The 22302-nt window shown below is 40.1% G+C and overlaps 1 protein-coding gene and 1 long non-coding RNA gene across 2 annotated transcripts in view; one reads left to right on the forward strand and one right to left on the reverse strand.

The window, feature by feature from the left end:
- LOC122985591 lies at positions 1–11827 on the forward strand. The gene is made up of 4 exons (XR_006404157.1): positions 1–11; positions 6318–6321; positions 11620–11624; positions 11742–11827. It is a non-coding gene; the product is annotated as an uncharacterized LOC122985591 (long non-coding RNA).
- Positions 8718–22302, reverse strand: part of n4bp1 (nedd4 binding protein 1) — a 20546-nt gene continuing 6961 nt past the window's right edge. Inside the window, exons 6-12 of the mRNA XM_044356361.1 lie at positions 21914–22243; positions 20956–21191; positions 16316–16446; positions 15646–15742; positions 14819–14926; positions 11375–11476; positions 8718–11230 (exon numbers count right to left, since the gene is read on the reverse strand). Coding sequence (XP_044212296.1) covers positions 10852–11230; positions 11375–11476; positions 14819–14926; positions 15646–15742; positions 16316–16446; positions 20956–21191; positions 21914–22243 — 1383 coding nt within the window. The 3' untranslated portion in view covers positions 8718–10851. The remainder of the gene's footprint in view (positions 11231–11374; positions 11477–14818; positions 14927–15645; positions 15743–16315; positions 16447–20955; positions 21192–21913; positions 22244–22302) is intronic.

A 22302-nucleotide genomic window follows, 5' to 3' on the forward strand; every position in this document is an offset into this window, starting at 1 on the left:
GAAATTTCAGTGTCTGAGGAGAGTGAGTTGGCACATGTGGAGTGAAAAGATTTATAATGTACCTGCGTGGCAGTAACATCTGTCAGGTTAGGTTATTAGTAACATATTAATACCATAATTAATAAAAGTGGTAGATAATCAGCAAAGCAATGCAAGGGTTAGTGTAATATGATCCTGTGTCTCGGTGCCTGGAAGCTGCACTTTGAACGAGCTGAAAGCAGGAGACTCTTTACAATGCCAAAGTACAGGGAATTGAAATATAGCTCAGACAGGATATAATGAGGGCATGTACAGTACAACAGGGTTTTTTTGGGTTTACTGCAGAAATGTTTTAATCTTTGAGGTTTTCATAAATTATAGTAGCCAAAACACACTTTGTTAAATAGCTTTTTACAATGCAGGATAGAAATATCCTGCATTGTAGTCATAAACGGACTGAGGTGATCACAAATCTCAGAGTTCTGGACATATGAATATAACACAAGGATGTCAGTGTTTTCATTATTTACTGAGGGAAAGTTTTTAGACATTCAATTGTGGATGTATTGGAGACAGTTATGATCAAGCTCATTTCCTTACATTTTTGGGATTCAGGTAATGAGGAGAGGCATACAATGGGCAAACAAAGAAGGAATGAAACTACAGAGAGTGCAGAGAGGAGTGTGTGGGAGAGGGGTTGGGGGAATGGAAAGGAGAGGAAGTGGGGAGATCCAAACCCAAGAGAATGTTAAGCTGTTCTGGTATGCTGGTGGAATTTGAATTTCTGGTCAGACATAACAACATACATATTGTTTTTATTTTTTTCTTATCCTAGCGAAAAGGAGAAAAAGGGTGGAGGAAAGACACTTTGCAAGAACGGTTGCAAAAGAAAATGTGGAAGGAAGAGATCTAAAGAGATAGTTCAGAGAGGGGATAGGAGGCGCGCGAAGAGAGTCTGAGAGAAAGGGAGGAAGGAAGTGAGGAGACAGGGGTGATGGATGTAAGGAGGATGGAAGAAGAGTAGAGACAGAGGGTGAAGTGGAAAGACTAGTTAAAAGAAAGGAGGGAGCTAGGGAGAGGAAGACGGTGACTGAGAGCCGGCAGAACTGTTTGCGCTCCCATCAGCAAATTCCAGACATAACACTGTTTGGCAATAGATTCTTATCCTGAAACCAATGTAAATTCTTAGCTCTGGATTTCTGCAGTCTGCACTGAGGACTTGTTTACCGCTGAGATCCTTGTGGAAAACCCTGGTTGGACTGAGTTTGAACCCCTGACCTTTAAACTTACTATCTGAAACAGGGGAGGTCAAACTTTGGAAATACAGTATCTGAGTATGAGGCAGCTGATTGGATTGGAAATACATGTGTTTTTCAAATTGTTGCTGGTTTGTTGCCGATGCTGCTGATGTGCGACTGTGCAAGAGAAGGTGTTTGCTCTGAGAATTTATGCAATATTTGTCTTTTTGATATGTCTGTTTGTGTAGTGAAACTTTTTAAGTGTCACTTTTTTTTGACTGTTCCAGTCTTGAGTCTGGTTTTAATGAACTGTGGCATGTATCAAGATCCAAAATGTGTCAGGACATGGCTGCTGCAGGTGGGTTCCCACATGATGACAAAAGAATTATGACACCCAGCACAACAGAATAGAGGTTGTTGAGCTTTGACACATTACATAATGTCATGTATTCCCTCTCACTCACAGCTTGCCATTTAGACTCTGGCCACCAAATAATTTTACAGTGGATTAATATAATTATGTGATTATGAAATCTGGCTATTAAATTATGGTCTATGGACAGTGATCAAAGTACAATTGCAGCACAAATTGCATTGTCTATGTCTTTGTGACCATAACTGCAGGGTTTAGTATTACACACAGGACCACAGTGCAACAAGAAAGGCAATTAAGGATATAGTCTGACTCAGAAAAACAGGGAAACAGTGGCACAGACAGGATTTGGATTTGAGTGGCCTCATTCAGAGTGGAAAAACCACAAGTCTATAAGGTGCACCAGTATTTCCCCATTTTCTGTTCAAGAGTTGCGGTAGGAGGCACAATTGAATCCTGTGCCCACGAGCCTGAAAGAGTCCTATTTTTGTTAAACAGAGCATAGGGCTGAATGTCAGTTTGGTGGTATAATACAGAGAAATAGAGAAAAAAGACAAATTACAGATCAGAAAATATGTTTTCATCCATATGTTTTATTGTTAGTGTATTATAATCTAAAGCTTTGTGAAGGCCCTGTTCAATCAAAACATCTTTTTTAATTGTTAGATTTTGACTAGCATACGGTCTTGAAAATTCTCTCATAAAAAGGTTCAGTGAGGAATCCCAGGCTTATCCCCCGAATCAAAGAACCTTCTGCCATAAAAAAGCTTCATTATTTGCATAAAAAATATAATCTTTTATGTTGTTCTTTGTCATACCAGCGACTGGAAAAGAGAGCTAGTGCTGTGACGACTCTATTTTGGCTACCCGGGTTGGAAACACTCCTTTTTATTTCTATTGCACTTTAAACATACCTGTTTCTTAAGCATGAATATCACATGAATCCTGCTGTATTGTGTGTTAACAGGCTAACTGTTAGCTATAGCCAATAAGTTAAACTTTTAACATGTTAACTATCAACTCAAAACTTCAAGCTCCCTGTAATTTTAATGTAATTTAAATAAACTGGGTGTCACATGGTAAGTGCAGGAATGCAGAGTGTGGTTGTTTTATTAATGTGTAATGTGTATTACAAAAATGTATTAAAGTTAGGGTGTAACATTACATGTCTTAATGTTGTATATGACTTAAAAGCAAACAGTTAATGAAATCATAGCCATTGAATGACCTAGCTACACAGCAGAGGTTGACAAAACTGTAACTTTTCAGTTAATAAATGTAGCTCAGTTGCAGCCTTTGTTGTTGCTTTTCAGTTGTGTCTTTGTGTCTTGTTTGTTTCTTACATTACCACATAAATACTGATCTCCTGTTACCGGTCGTGTTGCAAGAGAAGACAGTTCCTGTACTGTGTGAATGAGATACAGTTTATTTAACCATTTCACTCCAAATGCCGTTTCCTCAAACATGCCACAGTAAAACTTACACCCACAATCAATTTTCACTGCAAGTCAGTTGTTAAAGAGGCTGTGAAAAAAGCAGCAAATCATTGAAGTCGAGAAGCTTGAACGAGTGAATGTTCAGCATTTTGCTTGAAAATTAATTTGTTTGAAATTAATCGTTTGTCAGAATTGTTGAGCATGTTCAATTTAATGTTTCTCTATATATAAGTAAACATGTATTCATAATAATCTTGTATCTGTGTGTGCCTCATTGTTGCTGTTTCCCAGTTGTGCTCTGTTGCTCTTTTAGTAATTAACGTGACTTTTAGTACTTAAAGGACAGCTTAACAGTTTTTCAAGTCTGTCTTAAAACAACAGTCATGAACACTAAAGGAGGATTTCCTGTTCATACGGGCTATACTGGCTACTGCCAAGGTAAGGCTGTTAACAAAGCAGGATGCTGAGAAATTGATTCATGCTTTCATTACTAGCAGGTTGGACTATTATGACTCCCTCTTCACTGGCCCACCAGAAAAGTTGATAGAAAACTTCAGCTAGTTCAGAACTCTGCCACCAGACTTTTAACAAACACCAGGAAAAGAGAGCACATTACTCCTGTTCTGGCTACCCTGAATTGGCTCCTCATTTCTTTTAGAATTGATTTTAAGGTCCTTTTACTCCCATACAAAGCTCTTAATGATATAACACCTCAGTCCACACAGTCATTAAGTGCAAAAATGCATTTAAAAGGTTATTTGAAGCTTATATGAGGCTTCAGCAGTCTGAGTTAGTCATATCAAGAGGATATCTGACACATTTAGCATCAAATTCCCTCTTTGTGTTTCCTCAGACAGTGTTTCCCTGTTGAGCTGCAGTGGAAGTATAGTAACAAAAAGAGGGACTTTGGCACTAAAAAGACTGTAACGTTGAAAGATATCTACTTGATTTGACTCATTTGAACATCTGAAGCTTCATATTAGACAAACTTTTAAATGCATTTTTGCACAGGAGGAAGCTTGTGGATCTTTCCTCCCTCATTATAAATGCATTATGAAGGGATTTTCTAATGGTCAGTATGAACAGGAGGAATGATTACAGCAAGAAAAATTCAATGTTCATTTGGGCTCCTGACTATTGTTTCAAAACAGACTTGAAAAATTGTGAACCCGTCCATTAAATACAATTTTTGTAAAACAAATGCATTGTTTTCATGATTACAATCATGACTATTATTTAATAAAACCCTGTAAAATGTTTTACAGTTTTGATGTGCTGAATATTTACCAACATATAGGATCTTCAATGTAGAACCATTTGTTTTAAGAGTGTGAGGTCTGAGAAAATGTCCACTGCTAAAAATTCACTGGGAGCCAAAAATATTTTGTCCTCCTCTTCCTGTAATCCACAGTTTCTCAACCCTTGGGTCAGGACCCCATGTGTTACAGTTAAAGTACTGCAGCCATACGCTGTGCATGCAAAGGCATCTATTGCACCAAGAGGCACCCTGATCTGTCCCAAATTAGACTACCTGGCCTGTAGGGAATTCTCCTGCAGCTATCCTCTGGCCAAAGCCGGCCTGTGTATGATTTGCATCAGTATTTTCCACTGCAGTCGAAGAATAATCTGTGGACACATAAATTATCAGTGCTGGCAAGTCCCTTTGTCTGAAACACAAGCCACATGCATTTGCATAATGAGAGTCAGGTTGCGTGAAGCATGTTGCTTATGTAATGTTGCACCTGATATATGTTAGTACATGTGTGCTTCTTATGTCTCTGGGGTCTGAGCCTTCGAAATAATAAGCGAATAAACAGATAAAAGAAGAAATAGTATGATGATGATATGGATCTCAAACTGTAAGAGGAGTATTAACATGATTTCATTTTGGCAACCATCTTATCTGTGTCCATGCTGTCTTTACTGTGTATCGGGACTTTATCAGAACTGTATTTTCACATCAGGAGCCACTAGTGAAAAAAGCTCTGTTACTGTGTGTCACATGTTCATGGACACAGGGAGTAATTCTGGGTAAAAAATTACATTACATGCATAAGAATTTCACCTATGTTCATGTGTGTGGTTAGCAGGGTTCAGGCTGAATCTGATCTGCCTGAACAACACACATTTGCATACAGGCAAAGAGGAGTGTCCACTGACCTTATACATGTGTGATCTTCTGCACCCATGGGCCTCACCCTAAACATCCCTCCGTATCCAATATCAGGATGTACAATGTTATGTTTCAGATTTTCTTGGTCCTTACACAGTCTACTGCCATTCCTCTCTACAAGCTGGATGTTTGACGGATGGATGTTTTACATTTGTACAATATAAAGCAAAAGAAACGTTTTTTTGTTTTGTTTTGTATTGTTTTTTTTGCATTGTGGGTGTCAGATAAAAGGTAAACTGTAGAAAAATGGCAGTTGGCTGAACCTGCTCAGGTTGAAGTTGGGTGGAGCTGAGCTGGAAATTTCCAAAGAATCTGGGAGACGTTAGTCAAGCATAGTCCTGGTACGAGGTTGTGTCAGAAATTTATAGCAAATTTTTGAAAGTGACACGAGAAGATGGAAATAGAAGATGGAATGAAAGTAGCAATGAATAAATGGATCAAATAAATGAAAGTAGCAGTTCCTCTACCGCCTCCTTCTGCCGCTGAATTTTGACAACTCCTCCTCTGGGGATCAACATGTGCTAATGTGTTTTACTTGTGTTTTTAAGCATGCTAGCAGCTGGATGACAGTCTGTCAGTCGGTCCACCACTTTGATCCAGAATGAGATATGATGGATTGCTATAAAATTTTGTAGAGATATTCATGATCCCCAGATAATGAATCATAATGGCTTTGGTGTTCCCCCTACATTTCCTTGAGTAGCAGGTTGATATTTGTGGATCTGAGTGAAATTTCTCAACAAATATTGGATGTATTGACATGAAATTTGGTATATACATTCATATTCCTCTCAGGATGGATTGTAGTGATTACAATCCATTTGGTGAGTTTTCATCCTACGCCATCATCAGGCCAAAAATGTAACGTGTCCAAAACAGTTAATGACCCCATACTGAACAAAACTAATCTTTCCATCAGCCTCAACTTTGTGGTCAGTGCTAAATAGCAAATGTTAGCATGCTAAGGCCACCTTTGTGATTGTAACTGTCCACTGTGTCAGACTAAAGGGTTTATTGCTACACCCTACAAAAATATACTTCTTATGAAAAAAACTGACCACAGAAGAATACAGAAAACTTTACAAACACCATACTTATTCAGCTTTGGGTTCATAAAGAGATGTCATCCTCAGTTGTCAGCACACTGCAACTGAACCAGATTACAAAGAGAGTGACTTTGATAGAAATGAATGTATGAACGCGGCTCACAAACATGTTTCAGTGTCATAAATCTAGTTGAGAGACAATGTTTGTAAAAGAGCTTAAAAAATGGATGGCCTGTTGTTTTCCAGATGAAATGAAAGGTTACGGTCTTGTTTATGTCAAACATATGGTCTTTGTTACAATAAACCAACTTCTAGGTTTTAATGTACAGCCAGCTTCATTCTCATGGTCCCTGAATTATGGATCCCTGAAACTGAAAAAATATTGTAAATGGTGATGACACAAATCAAAAATAGAAGCAAATGCATCAATAAATAGTTAAATAATTAAAATGGAGTGTAAAAAGAAATATACAGATTTATACTCTCTCTTTCAGCTCTAGTTATTTGGTAAAAAAAAAGAAAAAAAAAAGAAGTTGATCAGAGATTACAGTTTGAAATGCTTATCCCTGTGTGGATTTTTCTATTGCAGTGGAGCATGATGAAAAAAAAGATGTAGTCGTGCTATTTTCAAATGCATGCTGGGATATGATGGCAGTGTGGCGACATTACATGCTGTTCCGCAATCTGCCACTTTTCATGCACTATCCTGCCTTGTCAAATGAAACCATGCCATTAAGGATGTAATGTGGTCACATAAAAAGTCTGCCCAAAGTTGAAACTTCTTCTTTTGTAAAGTGAACTGACCAAAAAATCATTACTCCAGTGGCCATAGCTTAATGCACACTGAACCCTAGTGATTAATCAGCAGAAGTGACTCAGATGCGCTGCAGTGACAAAGCACATGACCGTTTCTTTTCAGGATGGTTTGAATCTGATGCCAAACCACTGCATGAAAAACTTCTTATTTATTCTTTCTTATGTAATGTTAACGCTCTGTGAATGCTTTTGGCAATATTAATGGACTTCTGTATGATGCCAAACACTAACGTCTGCTACATGAGGATGTGAGTGCTCTGTGCAAACACAGACAGTGACTTCAAGGGTGAGGACGTTCAATTGGCAACGTCTTTGTTGTAATAGAAAGTGACAGGGTTTATGGGACTTTAATCTCATAATGTAATAACTGTTTTAAAAATATAATAAAACTCACAACAATCTGCCCATAAAGTAATGGAGTTAATGTGCTGAATGCATCATGTAAAAACTTTTTGCCTTATTGCATTTGTGCTGGTTGTTAAATTATTAAAATCCAATGCTTACATGCATTATATATGTTTTAATAAAAAGCTGAAGCAAGGACACATATACACACAGCTTGGGTTTATATATCTAAACCCCTGCAGGGAAGAATCCAGGTGTCTTGCCACAGCTTATCATTTCTCTTAACCTCTCTGCTGGTCTGAGAACTCTGCAGACAAACATCTGCGTCCGCTGCCTGATACGCATGGAGTCACTGCCTGCTGTAGAGGTGTAGTCTGCTAAAAAGCACTGGGACTGATGTTAATGGAGTCATTGGAGAGCAGTGTGCGGAACCAAAATGTGTCACCACCCGTAACATCTGTCATGGTCTTAGTGAACACTAATAGAAGGTAATCAGCACTATATTTGATGCCCTTTACTTGAAACCCATTCATGCCAAACCAGAGTATATATATGACTGTCTCTAATGTGTTTGCAAGAAAAATAAACAGGTACATCACATAAGGTTATGTTATATTTTGCATCAGACACACAACTGAAACTCACACATTTCACTCACTGATGATGTTAAAATAGTGAGCATGTTGCCATGCTGGTTTTTAGTTCAAAGCACAGCTGTGCCTAACTGCAGCCTCACCGAGCCACTAGTGTGGCTGTAGACGCTTGTCTTGTTTCAAGAGAGGGAACCGCCACACTTGTGTCTGGGACATGTGGATCTTGCTGTGATTCTACCCTCATGAAGTAAAATATAATTCCTGGAAAAATGGTCAGAAAAATGTCAACTGACATATATTTTGATTAAAAAGCACTTCTTCAGAGTGCTTTAAGTATTTTAATGGTAGATACATTATTTTTAAACTACATGTTAACAACACGAACAAACTTTAATTTCAGTTTGACAGCTTGACTAGCTGACATTTAGGGAAATATGTATCTGCTTTATGCTGAGATTTAGATGAGAAAATTGATACAACTCTAATGTTTGTATGCAAAATAGGAAGCTACAGCCAGGGGCCAGTTAGCTTAGCTTACCTTAGCATAGACTGAAACTGGGGTTTAACAGCTAGCCTAGCTCTGTTAAAATGCAATATAATCCATGTCAGCTCAGCTAACATGCTAAAGCTCACTAAATAACACATTCTATCTAACCAAAGTTTAGCAATAATTTGACTTTATGAAAGAACAGGTGGACAAACAGTAAAACACCAACAGTTTTATGGGGACTGCCACATTTATTTTGTTTTTCCACATACAACCATATGTGCACTGTAGCCAAAAATGCTCATATTTACAAAAAAGAAGAAATCGATATACACAGAAGAATTATAATACAAAAAAGAGAAAAAAAAATCCTTCAGTAATCCTTACAACAACAACATAGCAAGTACGAACAAAACTTATCTTTTGACACCTTGTAAAGTTTTTGTGCAGATATTTTTTTTCTTACAAGGAGATAAAGTGTTTGTATATTACAAAACTCGGATGCACATCAAATATGCAAGCTGGGGAACCTCCTGCCTACATTCTCTGGGTGTATGAGGGTAAAAAACAAAACAAAAACACTACAAACTTTCTCAAGATTCATCAGTGAAAATGTGTTTTACTCACTACACCGTTAATTACCTGCAATGCATCAAATTTAGCAAATAAACATCGAATTCAAATGTAACTTGTAAATCTGTCGTCTTCGCAAGATTATATAATTTAATGTTCTAAACTTATGGTGAGTGATTTCAAGTTTAAAAAGGTGTCATTTAACTCAATCCAAACTAATGAATCCAAGCTCTTGTAGTGTTTGTTTCCGTCCAAAGTCAGATGGACTGACATACTGTGTATTGCCTAAAATCAAAAGGCTAATAACTCACAAAGCATCTCAGAACAAAATGCTGATGTAGGACTAGTGACTACATCCCCCTGAAAACACTGTTTAACGGCAAATCTGAAAGAAAAAACTGATCCTGGGAACAGATTCCACCTTATTTCAAATTCTTATCTCAATCACAGATTATCAGCAAATTCAGTTTCAGCACCTGAGTTCTACCACAGCTGTTCAAGAGATCAAACATCAGGTATAAGAAGCAACACAGAGAAAATGTCACTAATGACAAAGATTACGGAGGCGGGAGTTATGTCATAATGATGACACTCAAATCATTTCCTTCTGATTATTAAGACTGCGAGTGACAAAACAATGGAATTCTAAATTCATTTTAATATGAGTGGGAACAATTTAAACTGAGAAAGAATGGTCCCTTTAAAAAAAGACAACAACACTGTTTATATGTTGGTTAACATCAGGAGACTCGGTAGTGTGTGAAAGCATCATTCAGCTGGAGTAAAGGCTGGAATATACAGGTAATATTTTGAAGGGATGCAGATGGGCAGGGTTAGGGTTGCTGCTTTAATTAGTGGCAACGGATTGGTATATGAGATGAAATCAGCTTGGATATATACACAAAGTGAGCTATATCTTAAATTAAAAACTATTGCCACTGCCCATCTATACAGCGCCTAAAGGTGTTTCTTTAATGTGGTGAAGAGGCTTTTCAAGTTCAAACTGTTTACTGTCCAAATATGGATTTGGGGTAAATATGATGCTATAATCAGTGATGTCATCATGCTTCCTGAAATATTCCTCTTCCTATTAAGGACACAACTGCTGTCTTAATGAAAACTGATCTCCAACAAGTGCATTGTCAAGGAAATGGACATAAAACTGTGGCACTTTTAAAACTTCCACTGCTGATGTTGAATAACTTCAAACTGCTGAAACTGCTCACTGATTGAGTCCAACAACGTGGTATTGGCCCGTGGTGAATCCGTTCTGCTCCGTAACATAACAAGTGTAGAACTAGTATGTTGAAATAACTGAAACATGCATAAACTTTCCAATGTCCCAAAATCTTATAAAGAAGAAGCTGTGAGTTAAGTCTCTTCACAGAGGTGCTGATGTCTGATGGTAGTCACTGTCCAGTGTTCTTGGTCTAAAACATTTTCTCCCAGTGCTTGTCCCACATTCATGGAACCTCTGGACATTAGTCAAGGAAAATGCAATGGTTTATTACTATCTGAACAATGTAGACGTTGCTGCTTAACATTTTGGTTCTGTAGACACCAGTGTTGTTCACCTTAAATCAATTTGAGAGTAGAGGAGGAGGGAGAGAGAAAAGAACAATCCAAAAATACTTTTTGCCAATAGCAGCTAGTTTGACAATCAGTCTTTATGTAAAATAACAACAAAAAAATCTTTCAATGTCCTCCAAGAGACGGTAAAATAAATTATTTTTATGCTGACACACATATGTATGCATGTGTATGTACTGTGTGTGTCTGCTGAGCCAGTAATTTATCCCAGCAGCAGCCCAGACAGGGCGTTCAGGTCTCTCATGTACGGGTTGTCGCTGAGGATGCGATCTATCCGCTGCTTCTGGTCGGGGAAGATGTCGTAGAGCTTTCTCTTCAGCTCCGACGTCTCCCCCGGTGACCGCTGGGGAGGTGGCGAGGGTGAGGGAGAAGGGGATCGGCGGGGCGGGTGCCATTCCGGGGGGCCGGAGTGGGGCCAGTGTGCAGTGGAGTGGGGCATCAGGGAGGGAGGGGGCTGGGGCGTGGAGGCTGGGGTCCGTGGAGCGGAGTGGAGGGCCTGGACGTAAACCGGCTGCTGCTGCTGCTGGAAGGATGGCCGGAAGTCTGGGGGTCTCAGGGGGGGAGGAGTGGCTGGAGCTCGCCTGAGAGCGGGAGGGAGAGGAAAGAGAGACGGAGAGTGAGAAAGGGGTGTAATGGAGAACGTGAACAATCCTTCTGTGAAGAGGAAGATCTCCAAGTAAGCCAATAACTTTCATTGGCCAATCAGAAATGAGTACAAAACACACCTGTAGTCTTTGCGCAGGAAGATGTCAAGGTGAGGTCCGTTTTTACCCAGAGGGTCATCAGGGATCATGAAGTGGTCCTCCACGAAAGTAAACTGAAGCAACCTGTAAGTGAAAAAAATAAATAGTTATGACTAATTCATAAAGTAAAGATATGATCTTTATAAACCAATGATGTAATGTGAAGAATGTTTGCAAACATTACTGATCATCACAGTTTGGAGGTGTGAGTATTTGAACATCTATAGTATGTGTTTGGCTTGAAGATGTCTTACTCCATGGCTGTATATTGTACCTGATCAACTATTTCTAAGACTAGACCTGTATAAGTCACATTGATAGCTGTAGTCTATTTTTATGGACATTTTAGTATAGATGTGAAATACCAGAGAAGTAAAAGCAAAGCAAAATACATGAAAGTTGGTTTGTGATTGTGGGGAGTTCAGTGTGTGTGCACCTCTGCTAATTATAGATATGCAATTTGAGGCTTTTGTGCTCTCTGCAGTTTTCATTATGGACCGAATCTGTGTGCTGACATGTGGAGAAAAGCCTGAAACACTGGAAACCGCTATGCAAAACAAGGGCAAATTGCACTCAGCTGCGAAGCTTTATGGGCGTGTTTATGCCAGCATATCATTAGCGCAAAATCTTTTGTGAATAGGTCCTTAAAAAAGGGAGCAGATTGTGGGTGAAAATGCTGTGCTATTAGCAGGCGCGATCCATTCTTTGTGGATTTGGCTCAAAGCGTCTTGTAAGGTGTTGGGCCACCGCCAGAACAGCTTCAATGCTCCTTGGCATTGATTCTACAAGTCTCTGAACTCTACTGGAGGGATGAACACCATTCTTCAAAAAGATATTCCCTTATTTGGTGTTTTGATGATGGTGGTGGAGAACGCTGTCTAACACGTCAGTCCAAAATCTCCCATAGGGGTTCAATTAGGTTGAGATCTGGTGACTGTGAAGGCCATAGCATATGATTCACATCATTTTCATACTCATCAAACCATTCAGTGACCCTTCATACTCTGTGAAGTGGGGCATTGTCATCCTGGAAGAGACCATCAGGATAGAAATGTTTCATCATAGGATAAAGGTGATGACTCACAACTACTTTGTATTGGTTTGCAGTGACTCTTCCCTCTAAGGGGACAAGTGGACCCAAACCATGCCAGCAAAATGCCCCTAAAGCATAACAGAGCCACCGGAAGCCTTCACTGTGTGGGTCAAACATTCAGACTGTTCTCTTGGTGTACGCCACACATGCACTCGCCCACTAGAGAATATGGTGATGGATGACTCATCTGACCATATCGCTTTTTTTTCACATCCCTGTAGACCAGCGCCTATGGTTTTTGCACCACTGAACTCTCAAATGTGCATTTGTCTTTGTAATGAGGGGTTTATGCACTGCAACACTACTGTAACATCCCTCTCTATGTCATTGTTGACAGACTGTTTTTGCTGACACAGTCACTTGAGGAAGAGTCGCTCTTCTGTTTTTCTTACACATCGCACTAACGCACGAGCGTCGTGGTCATCGAACGTGCACGGTCGACCACAATTTACGACCCTGTTAACCGATGTCTCTCCCATAGATCTGGATGCAGATGTCACTTTAGTCACCGTTCCTTTTGAAACACCAGTGAGTCGAGCAGTCTTTGTGACTGAAGCTCCTGCAATCTGTGCCTCAACAATCAACCCTCTTTCAAAGTCCTCTTTTCCTCTTATCTTGATACAAAGTCAGAATCAACTGGGCCTGCTCAGTGTTTTTCATACATACCACAGAGCATGATTGGATGTTAACTGCTTAATTGTACCACGCAGTGCACCTGTGTGGAAGCATCTGCATCCATGTTTCTCCGCTTAATGTCACTTCTCCACTTTCTTTAAAATATCTTATTTTATATTTTTCTCATTTCATTCAAAGAGTTCTTCAACAGTCTTCTTGCCTCTCTGCATGTCTGCTGTGAATGTACATGTGAATTTCCCCTCTGGGATCTATAAACTCTTCTCATACATAAAAGTAACATAATACATAAAACTAACCGTTTGATTTATAGAGCATTTTAGGAACCATACACTCTCTGATTGGCTTAACTCAGAACATTTCAAAAAGCAGCTTTCAACTGGTACAGGAATGCTCGTGCACTGCACACATTTACCAACCAAATTCAGACCATCTGTACTAAAAGTACAGTATGTTACTATTGAACTTACAGTGTGTAGATTTAGTGCACTTTTGCTACATTTCAGCACATAATATCATCAACATCATGAATCTTATTGGATGTAACTACACATTGTGATTACAGATGATTTCCATGAACGACTGCGGTTTACAGTTGCAGTTTTGAACATCACCTCCATATTGCTTTATTTTGCTGATCGTACTGCAACTTTTCAGACATTTTTTTTGGGAGGCAACAATCATAACAAAACACCTTGAGATCTTGGTGGACAGAACTATTATATCATGGGAAATAAAAAAAAGTTTTCACAACAAGTCAAGTGTCACAGTGAGTTGATCTTCCTCCTGATGAGAGTTAGATGCAAGTCAAACTAGTCTAGTCACATGACACGACAGTGACATAAAGAGAGCGTGCGTAAGGAAGAGTGCAGCTTCAGTCTGTGTTAAAGTTGGTGACCAGGCTGACAGCAGCATCGTATGGTGTCACACGGGTCACTCACACACACGCAGGATGAAGCAGAGGAGTGTGTTGGGTGCTGGTTTTCTGTGTTTGTGGGATGGACTTCATCTGAGATCTTTGAGCTTCAAAATAACAACCAACAGAGGGCGACACATCCTTGCAGCACAGACGCATACCCGAGTCTCCCTCGACTGTCTGTGTCAAAACTATCTCTGGTAGTGCAGTACATAACTGCATAGGAGATTAGTTCATCAACATTCATCATTGCTACCCATAATAAAATGAAGCAACTTGTTGTTTTTAAATAAAGACAGAACTTTTTAAATTATTGTTTAATCAAATGACTTGATTAACCAAAAGCTTTGATCAGAATAAATGTGATTACTTATTTTTATCAATGCTATTATAATACACTTCACTATAAAACCAGGTCTGTATCAAAACTTTTAAAAACTGATCTGTCCGGGCACTCACTGACATGTGATCCAATAATTCTGACTCTATTTTCTGTTTTTTGTATTTTACAAAAAAAACATTTGACATTCAAATGACTGGAGATGTTTTTTTTCCAGTAAATGTGACTAATTCTCTGGTGTATATTTATTTGTGTGTGTTCATCCGTACAGCACTTGCAGCTGGTTGGAAATGTTGTAAACAGACTGTGGTGATAAATTCTGTAAACAACATTCATCATGTAGCTGGCGCACCGCCACGCTGGACTTTCCCGTATGGCTGGAGGTCATGGAACATATAAGTGAATGACTGACTGAGAGGTGTATACATAAAACCACGCAATCACCTCTCCTGAATGATCTTGCGCCAGGTGTCCGACGTGTCGACGAAGTCCCTCAGGTTGTCGTTGGTTACGATGATCCCGTCCGTTTTTTCCGCGAGGTGGAGCAGGAACCTGACGGAGAGCGAGAGAGAGAGAGAGAGAGAGCGCTGATTAGTAATCCAGGATTTTCCCTGCGTTCAAAGGTCAAAAAAGCTCATTCCCGGCTCGGGCCGCTCGCAGCCCACTGAGGGAAATCCACTGACAGAGAAACACCTTGCGTGCTGAGTCAGGATGAGTTTTTTTTTAGTTAATTGCCCCTAACAAAAAAATTGACCTCGATATGCTGTATCTGAGAAGAATGATATGGTTGCTGATCGATTTCAAGATCTTCTAAAACTCACTTTCGTGTTCAAACCCCAGCCTAAAATGACTAAGCCTTAGAATAACAGCAGTATTTTAAATCATATTATATCAGGCATCCGTTGGATCTGTTCTCTAGTTAGTTTGCTTACTCAACTCCATTATGAAAATACAGTATGACTATTGTTGGTGTTGGGTGGGTGAGAGAAGGGGACGCAGTGTTAGATATTTATGTAGGAGGCGATAAGCTCATAATGGAACCAAAATGCCCGGAGATAGCCAAGTGGTTAAGTCCCGGGCACTAGTCATACACGTGTTAGATGACTGAAACTCTCAGGTCTGCCTTGTTACCACTGTCTAGATATAAAGAATTGACTGGTGAATTATCTTCTATAAAAAAAATAAAAAAAAAAACATCTAAAAAGGTTTAAGATTGTGTATGTGTGTGTGTGTGTGTGTATGTGTGTGTGTGTGTGTGTGTGTGTGTGTACCTGTCGTCATGCGAGGATATCCTTTGGCCACAGACCTCTCTGGAGGGAGTGAAGGAGAGCAGCCGCAGGTCTTCTAGCTGGTTTAGAAAATGTTGCTCTGTAATAAATTTACAATTAAATTAATATGCAATCATGATTAAATGGAAAAGCAAGAAACACACACACACACACACACACACACACACACACAAAAAAAACAAAAAAACCAAGAACAGTTTTTTAGATCCTAAATGCTTAAACACACACGCAAAGATTGGCTCAAAATGTTCAGGTTTTTATGATTTGGAAGCTTAAAATGAAATGGTATTAAATCCAATATTTAAAGAGGATACAGTGAAGTGAGCTATAGTTACGTCATTTTGTTTTTTTTAGCAGCTCCACCCACACATACACAAACACACCAACAGTCTGTATGTATAGGATCGGTTTTGTTTTGGATCATTTGAAATTACAAAGTGACTATGAGGTTGAAGTGTTAACCTTCATCTGACGTCATGTAGAGTGTGTAGAAAAGGTCAAACGCCTTTAAATCTGAGAGTCAGCACTTTAATCTCACAGTCACGGTTTCATTAGAAATACAACCTGCCTGAGTACATAAGTAGAAACAAAGCATTGTGCTAATACTTGTGAGTATACGTATACGCCCTGTATACACCTGCGGCATGCGTACCTGTTGTGAGTCGGTCTCTCTTCTGGCGCCACTGAGGGACGAAAACCGTGATCTCCCTGTGGCCTCGCCTCCAGAACGTCTCCACCGCCAGCGCGATTCCTCGACAGGAGAAGAACCGATGGAGGCCGTGACTGGTCAGACGGGGACAAGAAGAAGAGAGATACTGTAAGACTGGATGTAATATAATTTGTGATGGGAAGATGAGGAAAATTAGTGAGGAGAAACAAGACTGCATATTTAATGTCATCTTCCTTTTTGCCCACTAATTACATACACACAATGTAACATTTAACAGCAAACATGACTTCAATTATTGACTTTAGGCCCAGAAAACTAGCACATACCGGACAGCAGACAAATGCACCAATCAGATTTGCCAGATCAATATCAATGCCAATACTGACTTTCATGAAGCGGATCGGATTTCAGCTATGTGACCGATCCACATTAAATACAGTGTGCTTGCCATGTCACTGTGGAACTGAATCAGTATCAGGATAAAAAGTTGGACCGGTTCCATCGCTATGTATCACCACAAGAGAAATCACAACTCAGCAATGATCTAATTTTATAGAATCAGAAAAGGAAAGAAAAAAAGATACAAATAACAAAAAAAAAGGCTCTTCAGAATATTAAAAATATTTTGCAGGACAGCACTTAACTTCAAAAAGTATGACAAACCTGGCTATTTCTTTAGTAATATCAAATGCCCATCACACCACCAGCTGACCTAGATCATTGGTAGAGCCGTCTGACGTGCGCGTACAGCCCGTGCACGTCAGACAGCTGTAATGCAAGAAAATGGGTGGCGACGATAGAAAACCACAAAGCAACAAACATCAACAGAGACGAGAAACTCCCTGAGATCAGCCGATCTCGCCGAGCAGGAAGCCGGCTGCTGCTGCTGCTGCTGCTGCTGCTACAAGCCACAGACCTAAAAAAACACTAGCGACGTCCTCGGCCAATGATTGATTTTTTTTTTTTTTTTTTTTTTTTTTTTTTACACATGTTTTTAGGGGGTATTTTACTTACCACTTATTTGACGGTTTCAGGTGTGTGTGTGTGTGTGTGTTGAGGGAAATACCGTGTCATCGCTAGGCAACATCAATCACCTCAGGGATAAATATAACAGCCTTTCTAGAACGGTGACAAATTTGTAAATGCCACGATGTTATGACATATTTTCTCTGGAACCCTTTTTTTTTTTTTTTTCCAAAAGAAATGTTTCTTAAAATGCATTATTTTTAAATCATGCCACCTATTTTTATGCCTGGGGGGAAATCTACAGATCTATTTCAGGGGAAATAACTGACCGTGTGTCTGGTTACAGTTGCAGCACTTGAAGCTACATGACTTACTGCCGCTGAGCAGCAGGAAAACATGGCTGTCATATTACTTTGTTTTCTTCACAAGAGTTTCACATTTTCATCATAATGGACTACTAAAATAGATTCCTTATGAGTTCAACTAGACGTGACTGTAGCTAACGACATCTGTGTTGGGTTAGAGGAGGGTATCGGACCGAGGTTCTTGGAGAAATAACTAAAAACTGTTCTGAGCGATCAAAACGCGGCTTTATGAATGAAGCTTCTGTTTATTCTTCTTTCCGCTTTCCTTGTCATGTGAAATTCTGTCCGTTGTGTCTATACTTTACTTCCCTGTGTGCTGGATTCCTAGCTTGATCAGGAATCTGGCCTCACATGAGCTTTAGCAGAGACACACACACACACACAGAGCAGACGGCTTGGGTGGCTGCTGTAGGGTCTGGAAAAGTAAAAAGTTTCACGGGAGCCCTGGCACGAACAGTGATGCAAAAAAGCTAAAGTTGGTGTGTTTAGCTGCTGCTCACTTGAATTGGGATGAGGAGGAGTACCGATCTAGGAATAGCAGCCTTAATATAAACCCGTATTACAACACAATCATTCATAATAAGCCACGACGCATCATCCTTGATCATGACTACAACAAAGAGAGTGAGTATGAGGACTAGTTCTTCTCTCAAAAGAAGAAGAGAACTGTGGAAGTTGATGGAAATGTTCCATTATGAAGTTTGATATTGCTCAGGCTCAAGTGTCTGACCTAAATTTATCTACTGATAGTGAGTATTAACATTGTGGAGAAGTACAGATATGTTTCACACACACACACACACACACACACACACACATAGTACAGAACAGGATAAGTTTCAGAGCTGCAATGCAAACTCAAGGGAAGTTCCAACGACTGTTGAAAGAGAAAGTGATGAATGACAACACAGCAGGGGGGGGAGATTATGCAAACAGTAAAGTCACTGTGGAAATCTGGCTGTAACCTGCCCAAGACATAACATTAAGAGCTTATTAGAATAACTTTACATAACCTGAAAACCTATTTAAAGCTTATCCTCATCCTGAAAACCCGCGTCAGGAGTATCACAGTCATATTAAAATGCGGTTGATGCTTTTGATAAAAAATAAAGAAAACAGCTGATGGATATAATTGTGATAAAAATCCTTTTTAGAAAACTTGGAAGTTCTGTGTGACATCTGTTGAGCTGGGCATACTTCTGGTGAAGAAAAAAAAAAAAAAAAAGAGGATGAAAGGGGAGAGGGAGGGAGAGCGGGAATAACAGAGAACGTGAAAGGAAGTGGTTGCAAAATTGAGAAGTCAAGCCAAGGTCAACCGGGACAAATGCCTATGACGACATCAGCAGAGAGTGCAAAACCCCCTCCCCCCCCTAAAAAACCAAAAAAAAAAGCTGGCTAAACTATCTTTCCTCAAGTGATACACATGACTGTAAGGTTTCTCATTGTTGCAAAATTTCTGGATCAAATAGAAACCCTGAATATACAAAACAGATTTTTTACCAGAAAACGCCTTTCTTCTCAAAAACACCCCCACAGTATAATCCACTCATCAATATCATGTTATTACATCTACTTTCACTCTGCTAGGCAGGCACACACACACACACACACACACACACACAAAAGGTGATGAGCAACATAATGTGAATGTGTGGGCTAAGTTTTGTTACACCTACACAGCAGCAAGAGTTGTAGCTGCACCCTACGCCCTGTAACCCATGCTTTGTGTAGTTAGTGAGCATGACTTAGAGTGTGTGTGTGTGTGTGTGTGTGTGTGACCATAACTGATGATGATGATGATGATGTTGATGGGAAGGGTGATGGGCTCATATGTGAAAGGGAAAAATATGGTGCATGCGCTACAGGTGGGGGAAGGGACACCGTTCAAAATAAATATTGTAACAGTCATCGCCGGAGCTACAACCCTCTTTCTTATACTGCTGCGTCTGAAACAGCAGAAATAGCCACGTGCTGTGATTAACACTGACATACTTTTATCACCTTTTACCTGGTATTTTGCTCAGAGGAAGTGATTCACGTAAAAACATCTCTTAAAAAAGTTAACTAAAGTCACAACTAGGCCGTTGGTTATAGATAAAGCCTTGGAAAGTGCCAGTAAATCCCAGCCTACACCTGTCTTCTGCCCAGTCACTGCAAAACCTACGTTTACCATCACTATGGTTCTTCTCAACTCAAGGTGCCATTATGTGTGATGCATGTTGATACCAAACCAGAGGTTGGGGCGTCAAGACTGTTCCCCTGCGTCCATTTCCCATCGTTCTGATTTTCACTGAAAGTAGATAGAATCTTTCATTCCTGCTTTGTAAAGAAGTTAAGGCAAAACTTTGTGTCTAAGTAATCGATGGGGACAACAGTTTTTGAAATCGGTCCAGTATCGAGTGAGAGCGCTTTAGCTGGCAGCTGCAAAAAAAGGCTGTGATGTAATCCGATAGTGCCCCTTCCATGCATGTTCACTAAAAAAAAAAAAGTGCTTGTTTTTACCGCTGACAGGCTCAGACTGTGTCTGACAACATTATGGAAACGATCCTACAGAGAAATAAAACATTTTATTCTGAAATCTCGCAAAAGTTGTTGCAGGAAGACGACGGTGGAAACACGGAGTGCCGGGAATAGTTTGTTGTGTTGGGAGTACAGAAAGTGTATCTTAGTGTTATCAAAAAGATTTTCAAAGTCATGGCTGAACATTCAGCGTGTCACCCTGCAACAACTCTCACAGTATTTCAGAATGAGACTTCTCCTCGAGTGAGACTTGGTGAGACGCGCCGACAAAACAGACGGGATCGAGCGAAAGGTAAACAAATGAGTTTCATTCTCTGTACGTCCTTGTCAGACACTTATAATAACAATATGAATCGACAGACTTAGAACAAACAATCTGAAAAAACTTTCAAAAATCCCCCGACGAACATCTACTACGCTGTTGAGAATGACACCTGATCAAGAACTGCGATAAGGGCCCCGAGCGCGGAGATGCGAGAGAGATTATTAAACAAATCAAACTCTTTGCTCTCTGAGGTTCTGAGTCTAGCAACTACTAGATCATTATTTGAACGTTAGCTTGGGGATATAAACTGCATGATTGATTCTGTGTATCGGATAGATTTTCTGGTTAAAATCTTTTATCTGCTATTGGAATCTACACCAATGTGGTTTGCAATTTTTCTTCTGCCACAGGAAAGTTTCCTACTGCTGTGCAACTTCCATTTTTACAGCTTATACTGTGTTGGCTTATGCATGTGTGTGTGTGTGTGTTCGTATGTGCAGACTCACGCCATAGCCACGTTGCTGCCGTCTATGATGATGTGTCTGAGCTCCGGACGTCCTGGCTCATTGGGCAGCTTCAGAGTGTAGGGGGTCCTCAACGACTGGTGGAAACGAGCCAAGCCGGTCACCGGGGGCGCTTGGGGGTCGTTCGCGGGAGGATGTCTGACTCCGCCCCCGTGAAACCCCATGTGGCCGATGGTCTGATAGTGAGAGGCCGAGGGCCGGGTGATGGTCTGAGCTGACTGGAGGAGGAAAAGTAAAGATTTTTTTTTTTTTTTTGTAAAATAACAGAAAGACAAGGAAGTGATTCATGACATGAACCGTGACAAAAAAAACGTGCAAGCCTTTGCTCTGTGTGGACATGTTTAAGATTTTAGCTCATTCTCAGCTCAGTAATGCAAATTTGTGTGTGGAAAAAGTGATATGGTAAAGATATGGTTAATATTTTAAGCCTTTTGACGACATAAAATATATATCTGGATATGTATGGATGTTTTTCTGACATACCTCTATGTCAAGGTTGGTCATAGTCAAACAAATTGAAAACTTTATTTATAGAGAAAAGTTATACAAAAATAATGCTGCTAGTTCAAAATTCATGACAGCACAGGGCAGATGAAATCCAAAGATAAATACTGTGATTTCCTTCTGACATTTTTGTGCTGTCTATTAGCTCAACTGTTTGTATTTCTAAAGATGAATGTTGCATCATCATCGGTTTCATCCAGAGGAAAAACTCATTCTTTAAACATTTAGTCTACAACGGGAAATGATTCATCAGGGGTCATGTAGGAGTCATCTGAAGTCAAATTCCCTTTCTCAGGATTTTCCAAAAATTCCCAAATTTAACAAGAGCCTTAGAGGCGAACCCATTAACTTTACAACATCATGTGGTGAATCACTGCAGGGGGACTGAGTTCATGGCGACATGGGAAGCAAACCGGCATGTTAAGGTAATACCTACACTGGGGGTTGAAGCCAAGGAGGTGGTGGTGGCAGTCAGCCACTGAGGCGTGCTGCGTAGCGCCGTCACGCTCTCGACTTTCACCGATCCCCCCAAAGTCTGAGTCCCGCCTCTCGTCAAGTAGTCCCTCTGTGAGACGCTGCCTCCCCGCGCCAGGTAGTCTGTTCTGGATCCAGACTGGGCGTCAAGATGTGCCACCGTCATCATCCGGGACGTCCTGCTATCTGCTGCTTTGGTATCCGTGGGGGTGACGTCGTCGTCATCGATGGTTATGACCTCGTAGTTTCCTGCTCCTCCTTGAGCACTAGAGCTCCTCCTGATAGTGATGGCCTGAAATGAGATTTTCATTTATTTATTTTTTTTATAGGGAGCAAAACAGCATGCAAACC

The sequence above is a fragment of the Thunnus albacares genome, chromosome 7, assembly GCF_914725855.1.
Source record: "Thunnus albacares chromosome 7, fThuAlb1.1, whole genome shotgun sequence".
NCBI classification, from domain to species: domain Eukaryota; kingdom Metazoa; phylum Chordata; class Actinopteri; order Scombriformes; family Scombridae; genus Thunnus; species Thunnus albacares.